This window comes from Populus alba, chromosome 6, assembly GCF_005239225.2.
Source record: "Populus alba chromosome 6, ASM523922v2, whole genome shotgun sequence".
NCBI lineage: Eukaryota > Viridiplantae > Streptophyta > Magnoliopsida > Malpighiales > Salicaceae > Populus > Populus alba.
The window spans coordinates 11,290,116-11,306,745 of NC_133289.1; the positions used below are offsets into that span (position 1 = coordinate 11,290,116).

General features: G+C 29.6%; 1 protein-coding gene across 4 annotated transcripts; it reads right to left on the reverse strand.

Annotated features, from left to right (window-relative positions):
• Positions 1–7,470: 7,470 nt before the first annotated feature.
• Positions 7,471–10,984, reverse strand: LOC118048542 (AP2-like ethylene-responsive transcription factor TOE3). Of its 4 annotated transcripts, none has more exons than XM_035058293.2 (10): positions 10,196–10,984; positions 10,075–10,100; positions 9,939–9,969; positions 9,769–9,856; positions 9,519–9,664; positions 9,244–9,288; positions 9,028–9,131; positions 8,853–8,917; positions 8,506–8,640; positions 7,471–8,091 (listed from the first exon to the last, which is right to left on the reverse strand). In XM_035058293.2, the coding sequence occupies exons 1-10, from the start codon at positions 10,732–10,734 to the stop codon at positions 7,837–7,839; spliced, it is 1,434 nt and encodes a 477-aa protein (XP_034914184.1). In that variant the 5' UTR covers positions 10,735–10,984; the 3' UTR covers positions 7,471–7,836. The 4 variants fall into 4 exon arrangements, with proteins under 4 accessions (XP_034914184.1, XP_034914182.1, XP_034914185.1 ...); XM_035058291.2 differs by having other exon boundaries at positions 8,506–8,622; positions 8,781–8,917; positions 10,196–10,980; XM_035058294.2 differs by having other exon boundaries at positions 8,506–8,622; positions 10,196–10,977.
• Between the last annotated feature and the right edge of the window lie 5,646 nt (positions 10,985–16,630).

Here is a 16,630-nt window from a genome sequence, read left to right on the forward strand (position 1 = left end):
AAACGACTTGATTATTGAATTTATATTTATTTAAAAACACGAGCGTTTCCTCTAAATGTTTGTTCTTTTTTACAATGAGATAAATTTGGTCCATTCTGTGAAGAACCGTGTGCCACCATAATGGGAATGAAGGCTGGGAATGTGTAGGAGGGGGGGATATTGAACAAAGAAAACATTTATTGGAAGGCATAGAGGCAAGTCGTTTCAACTAGCAGCTCGCTTCTCTTTTCATCCAATGGATTGTCGTTGGCAATGCAATCGTTTCATCCAATGCATGTTGTCACCCATTGGAACTAGGGATGATAATGGGTATTTATGGGTTGGGTTTTGTAAAATTTACACCTAAATCTAAACCTAAAATGCTTACCTGAACTCGACTTGAACCCAATCGGGTATAAATCAAACCTGACTTGATTGAGTTTTGGGTATTCATGGTGTATCTATCATGTTTAAGTGATGGAGAATATTATGAGATTTAATAGATCTGAAATCACTTCAAAGCACAATAATACTTTACCTTTTTTTTGGCTTCAGATGAGAGTTGATAAACTAAGGAAAAAACACAAATGGCATTGAATTATATTTTTATTGAACAATTAAAATTGGCTCCAAAGAATTATAATTACCTAAGAAGATATGGATCTTTGGAAGAACAATCAAGAAGATCTTATGAAAATTAAACATTTTCATATAGAAGATGTAAAACACACACACACATATATTTTGATATTTTATCTTTCATCTTCCTTGTAAAACTCAAATGCAAATGATTGATTTAAGTAGTGTTTGACAATATAATAACAGTTGTTTTTTAAAGTGTTTTTGTTTTGAAATGCTTTAAAATAATATTATGTCTTTTCTTTTAAGTAATATATCTAGAAATGCCTATTGATATCTTATTAACATTGTTTTAAACACAACTAGTACATTCTAAAATAACCTTTATTTGAACATCTTTACCATTAACCATTAACCTTTTTTTGGTTTTTATTCACTCAACTTGTCTATTTTCCTATTCTAAACAAAGAAGAAAAAAAAAAAAAAAAACAAGTTACTAACTCAAAATCAAATTACAAAAGTTCTTGTTGCAACCAATATAGTACTAGTAAAAAGAAGTAATACAATTATTTAAATTCTATTTACATTAGAAGTTTAGATTAGAATAGAAGTATAGTCTTTCTATTTTATTTCAACTTCATGTATGATATTATTGCCCTAAATGCATTTTCACTCTTGTTCTCTTAATTTAATTTAAGTAAATTTATAAGTAAATTTACTTGAAACTTGAACTCAGTTCCATGTTTGGTTATGGTTGAACCCATTTTTATTTTTTTCTCTTTTATAACTTATTCAAATTAGAAAAAAGAAAAAAGAAAAAAGAAAAAAGGTAGTAGTTAGAAATATTTAATTGTGTCTTTATGTGTTTGCTTGCTACACATGATATGTTTACTTACTTACTCTTACACCGTTAATACACCCTTTATCAATCATAAAATTTTTGATTTACTCTTTCCAGGTTGGTTACTTGCTTCTAAATCCCTTTGTAACATGTCCTATATTGTCATGATTTGAACTAGAATTACTAACTCGGAATTAAGGTACACTTTTGACTTGTTAACTGTAGGTACAATTGATATTTATACAAGAAGTATTTTATTGAAAGATTTATGTTATTGCTCAATAAAAAAAAAATCAAATTCCTAAAAGATGAAATCAATTAAAAAGTACTTTATTTTAGTATTATAATAGATAAAATTACATTAGTCAAACTTTAGAATTAGGAGGCATGTGATTGGATTTGGATATCTATCCTATAAATATATTAAGATAAATAATATGATTTAATCCTTAGATTTGTTTATGACCTTCAAGGGGCCATATGAAGTAAAAATCTCATGTATGAATATGTAATAACTTTGGGACAATAATGTCATCATTGGCTATGATTATCTAACAGTTCAAGTACAATTAATGTAGTTATGGCACAATCAAAATATGATTTTTAGGGATGGAATTTGTGGTATCAACTTATAATAATTATCATTTTTCTCATTTCATCCCTAGCAGAATGTGAGAGATTACCTTTTAATTTTTTAGAAATAGAAAAAAGAATTAGTAGTAAGTTATCAAATTGAATATTCAAGTATCAAATCTTATTTATTTTAAGTTGCTTCCTATCTAAACTTATTAATCTCTTTATTATATGTAATAGTTCTTTACTTGGGTGGTTGAAATATCTCTATTTTGTATATATTTGTTTCAAATTTTTTTGATTTTAAAATAAATAAAGTAGGTAGAGTCTTTGAAACAACAATGAGTATCCTAATTACGTTGGTTAAAACTTATGTGTTCTTATTCATTCCTATCACAACAAGATGGACTTTATCTATACTAAGAATGGACCAACAAGTAATCATTTTGGATCAAAATTTCTTTTACATATTTCTCTTGGCAATCTATTATTAACAACCTCTTCCCAACTCGTTTTCACTATAATTGGCATGATATGTTCTTTGTGGTAATTGGGTTCATGAATTACGGTAAAAAAACTATACAGGTATATTCGTGAAAGTTTCATGACTATGTTATCCTAGGTAAATCACTTAATTGTAACTATTCAATATTCTTATGAAAAATTAATCATATCATAGTGTTTCCGTGTTTAAACCCATTTTGAATTTGATAAATGCATTGCTTGTAGTATTTTTTTTTTTTTTTTTGTATGTCATATTACTTGTTGAATGAGAATTGGAAACTAATATTCAAAAGAAATTGATTTCAGAATCTATATATTTTGTGGCAACTTTGTTAAGTATTGTCCAACTAATTGTTTATCGATGACTTTAGAATATAAACTTTCTACCTATAATCATCACGAATTGAATTATAGGAAAAAATGTGAATTTTAAGTCACAAAAGCCAAAACTCTTGAAAAATTGAAATCGGTAGCGATTCTCAAATTTGAATATAAAATTGTATTTCCCTTATGATATAAGAAAATCAAAATGAATATGTAACTATCTAATATTAATTATTTTCAATAAAATAAAATAAAATAAAATAAAAGTCTTCTCCATTTCAATTATACGAAAAATTATTAGCATATGTAAAACCCAAAACATAAATTATTACATGTATATCTCTAATCATATATATGACCTGTTTATGATTCCTATAGAAAATCAATATTTCACTAGAGCAAGACGTGTGTTGTACAAAATTAACTTGTAATAAAAGGGAAGACTTCACATAGAAATTTGTTTTAATCTATTTTTCTATATTAATAGAGCTTGTTGAAGGGCAGAAGAAGGGTTTGTTAAGCATACACGAATATATATATATCAAACCATCATCATTGATACTCGTTGCACCATTAAAAGAAAATATAATGATGCTTTAAACAATACGACAGAAAGATATTTTTGTATACCAAAAGACATGCATTGCTCAAAGAACGCAAATGCCTCACCCGAACCCAATCCATTTTATCTTTTTATGTTTAATTAAATATCAATTATATGAAAAAAAAAAAAAAAAAAACACATTGAGCCCGGTTTTAATTTTTTTTTAGTTTTTGTTAATAAAGCATAACTAAGAGTAACTGGCCTCCTTTTCAACCCTTTCTGCAAGCCTACTGTCCTACCTCAGAACAAAGCCGAGGAATCTGGATATTACTTCCAATGACTAGGTAGCCATTGAAATGAAGTGGCTTCAAATTCAATTAGTGACGATATATATATTTTGGTTTGACTTAATACAATATAATTTACTCTAAACACATTATATGTATATTTTTTAAATTAAAATAATATATTTATATTTTTTTTATTATCATAACCACATTAAAATTATTAAAAAATATATAAATAAACAGTGTTATTAAACCTGGACCGGCCTGGCGGGTCGACCGGGTCTGGGGCCTAGACCGTTCTGAGCAACACAAAAAATCGGTGCAAGGAAAAAACTAGATTGACCCGGGTGACCCAGTCTGACCCGAGTGACCTGGCCTAAACCGGGTGAGACCCGGAATATATATATTAACTCACCTGTTGGGAAATTTGGGAAAGCAAAAGGAAAGCTAAATTTTTACCCTAATTTCTTTCTTTGCAGTTCGAACAATCAAATTTAATTCTTTTGCTGATATCTTCTACTGGTAACTTTGCTGGATTTCTCTTGTTTGTTTCTTTGAATATTCTAGCCCCTTACTTGATCTTGTCATAATCTTGTAGAAGTTTGCAATCTGCACCAGTGATCCGAAAGAGAAGCTCGATTCCACTGCTATAAACTAGGTGCTTCCTCTTTCTGCTTCACAGTGTTTAATTTTGGGTTTAATTGTGCTTGCAATAATCCACCATTTCTACTACTGCAAGTTGATGTTTTATAATTTTATTACCGACTTCATTTTTTTTCAATATTACAGCTGCTAAATTGAGTTAATTTAACATATTCACATCCCATCTCTCTATTTTAATTCTTCTTTTCTACACTGGCATCTAAAGTGAATCGAAAGGAATTGTGGTTATATTTGCATGGATTTCGATTCATGAGAAACATTTGAACAGTCACTTGGATTTGTATTCCTCTCTTGGTTGGAATTCCCTTGTTTCTCATGCTGATTTCCTTTCCGCGTAAGTCTTTTTTTATTTTCCTTTCCTTGCCACTCGCTGTTTGGTTCCTAAGAATTTTCTTTTAATCATTTTTTTGTTAGTGTCTTGCCGATTATCCAATGAAAAAATTAGCTCAAGTTTGTTGATTTTTATTGAAATAAATACTTAAATAATGTCATTTTTCTTGTTGTTGTAATACTTGAAAGTTTTAAGTAGCCAAAAAGAGCATTCAGGGTCTCCTAATCAAATTAATGATGTACAATTATGTGCGGATTCTAGCTTTTATTAGTGAAACTTGATTCAATCTTCGAAATAAGAAAAGAAATGTGTACATCTGTAGAGAACGTTTGGTACTAGAGAGAAATGTTGATTTATAGATTCTAATGCAAACTAGAGTTGAATGTTGTCATCTTTATATCTATTATGTTGAATTATATATCTCTAGAACAACTTGTTATTTTATTATCCTTATCTTTAAATTATGTTAAATGTTTGTTTGTTTTAAAATAAATGCACTTTCTAATCTATTGATGCTAATTAATTATGCTAGTACATATGTTAATGTGATATTTTCTTGTTAATTATGCTAGCATATATATTAATGTGATATTTTATGTCAAAAAAATCATATTAATGTGTGTTTTTGTTCTTGACCAGGGCTGACCTGGATTGACTCGGGACAACCCACAAGACCTGTGACCCAATTATTTTACCAGGTCAACTACCAGGTCAAGTCTGATAACTATGTAAATAAGGCAGAATATCAACATCAGCTGCGAGAGCATTTGTTTTATTATTTTATTTTAAATTAATATTTTTTGTGTTTTTAAATTATTTTGATATATTACTATTAAAAATAAATTTTCAATAATAAAAAAATTATTTAAATATATTTCTATAATAATTTTGTTTAAAAAAAAAAGGGGGGTGGAAACTTAAATCTGAGCTCTACCGTAGAGGCAGGCATGGGAGTAGGGTGCCGATAAACGGGGGTTAGGCTAGGCTAGCCTGTCCTAGGGGTTGGATATCATAGATTAGGGTAGAAGCTCCATCTAATTCATGCTAATCAATTCTATGAAAGCTACCTACCTAATTTTAGCAAAGTAATCACCGTAGTTAGCAGGAACCCAAAGCCCATGATGAAAATTACAGAAATGCCTTGATTTATTGAATTTATTATTTTGCCTTTCTATATAATTAAAAAAAATTGAACTGTCTCTAAAAGATAATAGTCTTTTTATATAGTCATTGGTTATTATAAAGTTGATGGAACAATTTGATTTTTTTATATTTTCTTGTACAATATAATTACTTAATTATCTTTAAAAATAAAAAAATATATATTTAACTTTGAGCTATGGGTTTTTTAAAAAATTTTGTTTTTTAACGTGACTTTATTGCTTTTAAATTTAAAATTTCATTAGCTTGTCGCCATAGGCTTATTTGAACTTTCATTTTTTTTTTTTGTAATAATTACATGGTTTAAGTGCGATCTAGTATTTTAATAAATATATAAAAGAAATAGTTACACGTCAACCGTCTTAAAACAATGTGCCACGGTAAAAGGCTTGCCTTGATGTTTTCTAAATCATCATTGTGGAGCCTACCTCCCTAGGCAACGTGTGTAACATACTTCTCTCTAATTGGGCATCAATTGACTTTTTCTTCTTTAACTCTTTTCACTCTTTCTTGGTTTTCATGTTTAACTTCTCAAAGTTTCAAGGCAATCATTTAATTTATTTTTTCTTCTTAATCCTTATTTTTTTAATTAATATTTTTTACTTAAATGAATTTATATAATTAAAAATTATTTTCAATTTCATCCTTTATTTTTTTTTATTTGTTAGATTTAATACTCATTATTTTTATTACTATTTATTTTATCTGAGATTATTTTAAAATTGATTTTTTTTATAATCTCATCCTCTTTATTTTTACTGCTATTTTTGTTTACTTTGATAAATTTTTGTAATTGATATTATTTTTTTAATTTTATCATTCAATATTATATTGAGTTTCTCGATTGGGTCTACGTCTAAAATTTAAAAGGTTGTAATTTTGAAAAATTAACCCAATTTAGGAGATTCACTTGGATTTTTTCTTAAGCTCATGTTTTTTCAGTTTTATTTTTTAGCATTTAATTTAATTAAAAATTAAGCTCAATTATTTTTCTATTTGTTTTCTATAGACTTTTCACTAATTTTAAAAATAACTCGAGTTATCTTGAGTTTTTTTATTTGTTATTTTTTATTAAATTTAGGTTTTTGAAGATATTTTGGTTTTGAATTAAATTAAATAAATTGCTTTAAATATAAGTATAATATGCTCACTTTATAATATTTTTGTTTATTTAAATATAGCTTTTTCTAGTTTTTTTAATTAAATGTTTTTTTTAACCTTCAATGATTAGAATTGAACTCCCTATTTTATTTTGATTTGGATTTTATAGATTATTACAATCTCATACCCTATATTATTGACTTAGATCAAGCCTGTGTTACTATCTCTATTTTAAAAAATATATTATTTGATATATCATCTCAATATTTCAAAAATAATTTATCTAACATGCATTAATTTAGGTTAGAAAAAAACAATCTAACTCACTCCGTAGGTGGCCAAGAATCTAGTCAACACTATACCATGTGAAGCTTTCACTAATTTGGGAATTGAAAAATACAGAGGTTAATACAATTAACCCAGCTGATAGATGCGGAAAAACGAGGGAAGAAAATAGATGCTATGGTACACGAGGAACTTTGCTTGTACATGCATTATATAATTTTGGCATGGGCATATTGATTTAGGTTTATACATTCAAATATAGAAGTGTTGTTTTACTGTATCTTAAAGCATCTGTAGATACAAAATCAAATTTCCCGGAGTTCTGCAGAAAAATAGTCTTTCATTCTCCTGTTTTCCATCTCAGAAGGCTATGGCATTAAGCACGTTCATGATGAGGAAAACAAAAGTATAGGCACGGCATGCTGATGGGACTGCACTCGTCAAAGAGGCAATAACAATGAGATTTACTCGTACCATCAATGCCACAAATCTCCAGTTCAATAAGCTTTACAAGACAGATGAATGCAGAATATAATGATCCTGGTATGGAATTGAAGTTAACACGTGAATGTGACTTAGCACTTTTGGCTTTCTGTTTGTTTGCCTACCCATTTCTTTCCTTTGTACAAAGAAAAGGTTCTGGATTATGGCTGTGCTATACCATTCAGCTTCTACAGTAGAATTGCGAGATGTTGCTGGGGTTGGTAAATGGAGGAAAACGGTGGAGGATTGTGGAACTTGGAAACTGAAGTTGACCGGCAGCTGCTGAAGGTGCCATAATTGCTGAAGAAGCGAATCCTGATGATGCTGCAGTAGAGAAGAGAGGCAGTGGATTTGCTCCGCCACCATAAGGGCCTTGAATTTGCCGGGTCCAATTTGGGAAGGAATCTACTTCCATTCTCTTCTCTATTGCTCTTTCCTGCAAACATCATACATAAAGGCCTTGTAAATTATCAATACAGTGAGATTTCTCCTTTTAATTTGCTATTGAGTAGAAAAAAATCCATTAATTTTTCAATTCCAGCAATGGTATCGTGCAAATTTATATGACATCAAATTGGTATTATTCTGAACTCTAGCAGAACATGCAAACCTTTTTAGGGAAAAATAAAGAACAGACATAAATACTTGCATTGTATAATAATTCAGTATTCAGAAGGATGAATGAGCCCTACAAGATTAATCGCCATGATATTGTATCCTTGTGACAACTACTAGCAAGGAGGTGCGATTTGTGTGTGCACTAGGTGTTTGCATGCATTTGTGTGCCCTAACTAAAGAACTTGGAAAAACTAAAGGTGTTACACGAAATAAACTAGATAACTGAAATTACCTCATAGATGGGAAAGATGTGATGATTTACACCATCCCACGTAGGAGGGTGTACAGATGTCATTCCAGGGCCATTAGGTTGTTGATTTTTCATTGTTGCAGAAGCAGAGTTCAGAATCTGCCAAACAGAGATTTCCTTTACAGTATAAAATAGTAAACCTCGCTGAGTATCAACTCATCAAGTGAGTCATAGATAAAAATCAAGAAAGCTTTCTAGAACAAACACACACAGGACTACTGTGGCCTGAGAAAAACCAACATTGATTTCACTGTTACCTTTGGTGCCCTATCAATAGACAAGCCATCCCAGTCACTCTGGAAATAAAAACCACCCATGTTGCTGTTTACCTTTAGGCCATCAGATGTATCAGGGGGAGCAATTCCCAAGTTCAGGTCAAGATTTTGGTTGCCGTCTGCGTGAAAAGTAATTGTTGTAGATTGGTACATTAAAGGCCCACTCTGCAATTAAGCATTTTTCTTTACAAAGATATAAAAAAGGTGAGATTTTAGCAGTGAAAAGTACCTCCATTGTTATGCTCAGAAAGTATCTCTCCTTCATACGTGCTTGGCTCAAAGTTGGTAACTGCTTCCCTTCCATTGCATTTAATGGCAGCCTTGTCATAAGCCCTGGTTACCAGAGAAAACGAACATCTCAAGTAAATTGAAACAGATTTGGTTGAGAGTCGAAGTTGAACTAAGAAACTTAGTTAAGAAAGATCCAATTCATGATCATTAGGACCTTGCAGCTTCTGTCTCGCTATCGAATAGCCCAAGATAAATGTACCTGCAGGCAAGCAATGAATACTGCCCAATAAAAAACTCAAGTTCCCAACTCTTACCACAAGCCTAAACATTCCAAGTTCTTAGTTCATTTCTCACTTCAATGAAAGAGCATATGCGTTGAGCAAGCATTTCATGCAAGTTATAAGTTTGGCCCAGTATGAATAGTAACAGTATCTATAAGAACTCTGAAACAAATCAGCTAGATAAAAGTCAAGAGAAACGGTTTCTTACTTCTTCCCCAGGAACTGCCCCATACGAGCCTCCCATCGCCCACATTTGTGCAGCGTTACTCCTCTATATTTTGAGCTGCCCCTTGAGAATCCAGTGCTCTGACGACGTAGGATATGCACAAATTCTTCCTTTGTGAAATTACGCATCTAAATGACAAATAAAAACTCAATCAACAACTAATCAATCAAAGAGTAAAAAAACTAAAATGTTTAGAACCCAATCAGTTAGTCACATCTACAACAATGCTCACCTGCTTAATATCCTCATCATAATCAGTAACGTTAAAGTTGATATCAGCGTCAACTCCACGGAACTTAATTGCGGCTCGATCATACACCCTGAAATCAGAAACCCGGAATTCAACCCAGAATCTCAATTATTTACATAATCACAATCTAATTTCGCTATTATCATTATTACCTAGCTGCAGCATGTGCAGTATCAAATCCCCCTACAAGAAACCAAACGCCCAGATTCACAAAATAAATAGTACCGCACATCACAAACGTATCAAAATTAACTCAAAAAAAATAAAATGATCTTATCTCAAAATTACCCAAGTAAACTTGCTTTCCACAATCCCTGCAAAACAACACAAACCCAACTCACATTCAAAATCCCCGAATATATCAACCACCTAATAAAAATAATTAAGCAACTAATTATTCCAAACTAACCAGATATGAGATTCCCATCTTCCAGTTCTCCGATAAAACGTGACTCCTCTATACTGGGAGCTTCTCGACCTGGGCCCACGCCGACTCTTCTTCACTGGCTTTTGTTGAGCCACGATCCCGTGCTCTGAAGGGGAACCTTGATCCCTGCACTCACCGACACCGGACCACTGCATCTGCATCGTGGAAGAAGACTGAGACTCTCCTCCCACATTCTTGATCCCACACGCCACTGGAAAAAGCTGGATCGTTCGATCTCCACTGTTATCACCATCATCATTATTATCATCACAATCAACGGTCTTCTTGACGCTGATTTCATTTGACAAGATACTGAAATTGTAGGCAAGAAGGTCTCCGTTGGAGCAAGAGTCCTCATCACCACAGCCATCAGCATTGACTATGGAAGAAGAATCGAAGCTGCCAGAACTTTCCATTGGAGAGTTGGAAAGCTCTAGAATCTTCTTCTGTTTGTGCTTATTATTCTTCCCTGTCGTTGACGAATCACCAGAAACCGCACTCAAGTTAAGATCTAACATCATTGACTCCTTTTCAACTCCACTCCGACGCCGTTTTAGCAGCGAGCACTAGGGTGAGAAAGAAACAGGAATATTTAAAAGAGGAGCATGGAAAGCGATTGAGTGACCGACAGTGTAAACAAGTGAGGGGGAGAGGGAGAGGGAAGGGGTGTTCTTATTTATGTATTTATTCGCCGGATAAGAGGTGATTTTCATGTTTTGGAGAGAGAGGGAGGGGGGGGGGGTTGGTTACAAGGGAATGGAATAATATGGTTAATTTGTTATGGTTATAATTGTGTGTTCGGGTCGGGTCGGGTCGGAAAGGAAGGGAAATGAGAGGAGGAGGTAAAAAGGAGGATAGGGACAGAGGGAGTGTGTCCAAGAAGAAGTAGATTGAATGGGACGTGCGAGACGAAGAAAGGCTATGATATATAGCTTAGCTATTTGCCATTTCGGATCAAAACATTAAACAAAGTTGCCCAACTTTTTTCTATATATTTTTTTATTAATATGTATCTTATATTAATTTGTATTCATTTGATTAATTTTAAAATTAAAAATTATATAAATTTTTAATGACCATCTTGTAAATAATCACGTAGCTCAAAACTGAAAACAGAAAAACTTTTTTCATTCTTCCTTTTATATATATATATATATATATATATATATATATATATATATATATATATATATATATATATATATTCCTCTGTATCATGGTTTTTTTCATGAGAGAAGATGGGGTTGTGGTGGACGAGGGTTTAGGTGTGAAAATTATTGAGAGTAGCATGTCACTAGCTAGCTAGTAGCTAGTGAGAAATGTCAAATGTGAATTGTGAAATGTGTTAATGCGTGAGTGTGAAAGGATGAGGTCCCTGCTGGTTACGTGTAAGGATTTTTTTTGTTAGGTTTGGGTTTTTTAAAAATAAAACAATCAAATTAGTTTTTAAAAAAATTTAAAATCAAAACTGAAACTAGTTCAAACTTTTTGGTTCAGTTAATTAATGTGAAAAAAAAGGACAAAAACCTATGTAAATTTATATAGACTTCTGTGCTTATTTTTTTGGGGTTTTTTGTGTGTTTTTAAAGGTTTTATGGTCCTCCTTGTTTCATTCGCAAATCAACACTATTACACGTTCTTAAAGACTAGCCTAAAGGCAAGCCAACTCAATTATTTTTCAAAAGTTAAGGTGTAGATCATGTAGAATTTCAATCTAGGTTTCAGATAATTAAGTTCAAAATGCTAATGGATAATAGCTATTGAAGTTTATTTGTTTGTTGTCCAAAAACTTGATGTCTAGAATAAAAAAAATTGAATCAAACCCAAACCTAAAAAAACAATAAAAAAATATATTAGATGATTCACGCTAATATATCACTGTTTCAAGAATAAATCCTTTAAAAAAAAAGAAAAAAAATAACATGTTTACGAAGGAATCCCTAAAAAAAGAATAAATCATAAAATAATCAACTTCATTTCACCATCATGGGTACATCAATGTGAATCTCAACTTAAAAATGCCATCAACATTTGTAAGAGATTGTCCACAATTTAAAACATAGAAAAATATACAATAATAAAATATGATATAGAAAATAGTTTTAGACATTAGGTAAAGAATCAATTCAAGTACGAGAAAGTATTAATTAAGAGAACCCAAAATAAACAATAGGAATAACAATGTTGATGCTCAATAGAATAATTTATTGTTTATAACATTGTCAGAAAGTATAGTAATAAGCAAAACTATCTCGATTGTATGAAAAGAATCCCGTGTCAAAGTGTCATTGGACAAACTTGCAACTTTAAATTCAAGACTAACCTCCTCATGAATGTTGTGGAATTATAAATCCCAAACTAGTGCAAGAGCATGAAGATCATCGTGAGAACATTAGATGCCATTAGTGTTTATTATCTTTACCCATTCAAGTTGATACCCTTACAAATTAATTTTACACTTTTAAAATCAAAACAGAATCGAAATTTTTTGGGTTTTTCTAATTGGTTCATTCAATTTTTTTTCTTGATTTATTTTTTTTTAATTATTTTTTTATCGGTTTTCTCAGTTTAATCGATCAGTCGATTTTTTTCATGCCTCCAACCCTGGGTTAAAACTTAAAAACTGCTTACCTGGCTGGCACTTGTGAATGCATGTTTTTGTGTGATGGACGATACCCTTACAAATTCATATCTCTTTTATATCTTGTCATTATGAATCACACTATTCTAATAGAAAAAACACTATAGAAAGAAAGATTGCATATTCTCCTTCTTTCTAAGGTATAATTACAAGTATGGTAGAAGTTGTTTTTCAAAATATTTTTATATATTGTATTAAAATAATATAATTTTTTATTTTTAAAAATTTATTTTCAACACCAACACATCAAACGATCCAAGAACACAATAATAATAATAATAATAATAATTTAAAACCAAGAAAAATAAAATAAAAAATTCAAAAACACAATTAGACAAGAATTCCAAAAACCATTCCTTATTTTACTACATCTTTACGTCCTTTCATGTGTCCAATTAGTAACTGTTTTAACAAAAACAATGAGAAAATGGCCATGGGACCTCCAAATCTCTCAACTCTCCAACCAGCAAATGGTCCGCTCCTTTACTTTATAAATACTGTTAAAGATGAGTGAGTGGATTTCATTTATTTGACTGAAAGTTCTTGATGGAAGGCTACAAGACAATTCATCTTTTAGGTTATTTTAAAATAAAGGGCGGAATGGGTTCCTTTTTCTTTGCCTAAAGTAAAAATAAATATAAAGTGAGTGCGAGTCGGCTCAACATAGGATCCAATCTATACTTCATAAACTTTGCAATTTGCATGTGGTGTCTGAGGTTTGAGAGGGCAACATCCGTACACGTCGTTACTGCCACAGATGCCAGTTGTCATTAACTTTGTGGGCCACCCACTTAACAGGCCCCCTCCTCTGACCCCCTCATTGGTTGTCGCTTCTGTTGATTTCTTCTTTTCATTCTTTCATTAGATACTGTTACAAAGTTGGTTAGGGTTATTTTTAAAATGTATTTTATTTAAAAATATATTCAAATAATTTTATTTTATTTTTCAAAAATTATTTTTAATATCAGTGTATCAAAATAATATTAAAATATTAAATTCTATTAATTAAAAATAAAAAAAATTCAAAATTTTTTTAAAAATATTTTTTTAAATCCAAAAACAAATAGGGCTAGCATGGTTTTTAAAATCAGTTCTATAATTGATTTGATCCAAAACTTAGATCAAAGATTTTAATAGGATTATTGAGTCATTTCATATTAATTTTTAATTTTTTATATAAAATAAAATAATGTTATTTTTGTTAAAATAAGGAATTAATTATTAACGTGTAAATAACTTTTTTTATTGTATTTTTTCATATTATTCTAAAGTTTTTTCTTTTATTTTTATACTCAATCTAGTTTTGATTTGTTAAACCGAGCTACATCTAATTTTGACTTATTAATTTATTAAACTGAACTAATTTTAAATTTGACCTGTTAAACCGAATTGAATTTTAATCCAGTAGCAAACAAATAACAAATGTAAATGTAAAAAATGACGATGATCCAGAGAAAAAAAAAACAAAAATACTACAGCTAAATTCACTAAATAGAATCATGCCTTTTAACCCCGCTCTGTTCACGAAATCGAATACTAATTCCTACTTGTCTCCATATTTTATTTGTGGAAAAAACAACTAAAAATATAGCGTAAGTATCTCTCTATCTATCTATAGTATATTATATTATATTATTGATACGAAAGTATACGCATTGAACACCTCGCCTTTTCTTTTGTTGCTGCCAAGTAGCATTTGTTTTTTCCTTGTAATATATAGCTTGATTACAAAGATATTAACCTACAGCATTAAATAAAGGTTAATCTAAACAATAAAAAAAAGATTAATATATTTATTAAATCTGTTTTTAATAAATTTTTGTCATAACTGAGGTGGCTGCAACATGCAGGGGACAGCTGAGGTCACAAGTTTAAGAGTTGTAATTAAAAATAAACAATAAACAATAAACAATATATCATCCATCTCTTTAATAATGACAATATATATATATATATATATATATATATATATATATATATATATATATATATATTTTTTTTAAAAAAGATAGGATCAAGGACTTGGCCTCAAAGCCTGTGCTCTGGGCCATGCGTTGGCCTAGTAGCCCTTTAATGTTTTTTTCTTTTTTTTAGACACTTGGAAAAGCATTACTATATTCTCTTACTCTTTAATTTTTTACATGGTTCTTAAATATTATTATAATTTACTATTTGAATTTTAACAATCCTTCTCAGTTATTATTATCTTATTTGAAAATAATAAAACTAATAACAAAATTTTCATGAAAATTCAATTGAAATTAGTGTTTTATTATCAAGATTTTTCAATTGATTTTTATCATATTTATGAATTGTTTGTTATTTTTCAATTGCACAAAATATGGACATGTTATATTATTTTTTTCTAGCTTTTTTTAGCAATTATATAATATTTTTTTAACAAAAATAATGTTTCTAGTCAGAAACATTGTGTTTGTTATGATAAATAAAAGATACGTTAATTAAAAAAATTATCTTGATGAAAAAAACTTAAACCAATAGTATTTTTAAATTTAATAACAATTTAAAAAAAAATTCATGAATCCTGAAAATCATTTTTACATTTAAGAAAATCTAGGTTTACTACGCTGTAGCATTAACATACAAAGTTACAAACTAGTAATTAACTAGTTTTTGTGCGCATGATGTCATGGAACAATTTTTAAAATTAGTTTTTATTTAGTTATGTTATAATAAAAATAGATATTTTTGAGAAAAGAAACGATTTAAATTTTAAAACAAAATATTTTATTTGATGAATATTTATTTTTTTAATTAATATATTTTTTGTTTTTACAAAAACATGTCTTTTTTATTTGCAGCATGTTTTTTTGAATAAAAAACTCAAGGTTATTAAAATAAATATATATTAAATATCAATCATTTGAATTAAAGAAAGAGAGAATAATATATCTCATCAATCAAAACTCTTTTTACTTGTTCATTTACTTCATTTTTGTTTTGAAAAAAAAAATATAAGAATCATTGCTTTTAAGCAAACAATTATCATGATTTGAACTACAAGATTTAATAAAAAAAATATAAAAAATCATGCCTGATAATTTATACATGATCAAAAAAAATTAATTTAAAAAAATCATGTAAACAATTGACAAAAAAATAGATATTTTATTTTCAATTAATATTCTCGAGTATAATGTTTTATAAATTTTGCATATTGCGTTTATATATAATAATTCACAAAGTAATTGCTAATACCATTATAAAAAAAATTTTTAAGCTATGGAAAAATTGGATAATATTTTACATATAATTTTAATTATTTTATTTATGTTGAATATTATTCAAAAAAACAATTGAAGCGTAATATGAAAAGAGGTCAGGTGTTACACCTATGAGGATTGGGGCGTGCACCAAACCCAAAAAAGAAGCCCAAAAGCACCTAAGCTTGTAATTCTAGGCCGCACGTCTATCCCTTTTTTCTAATGACATAGGACATGTCGGTAATTCAGTTTTTTTTTTTTAATTAAATAGAAAATTTGTCATCACCTAATTCAATTCTCGATCACATTTAATGGCCAGAGAGTAAAGTTTTGGGGTCTTGGACTAAAAAAATCTATTTTTAACTTGTTTGCACCTAGAAACATTCCAGAGACCTAAAATGATATTTTTAAACTATTTTTAAATTCTTTCCTTCTTATTTTTCAACAACTTTTTATCTTCTCTCTCAACAAGATCCAAACATAAACAAAATAAAATTTAGAATCTAAATATAAAAATCTCAAATAATATACATCAAATAACAAAAGTAAAAA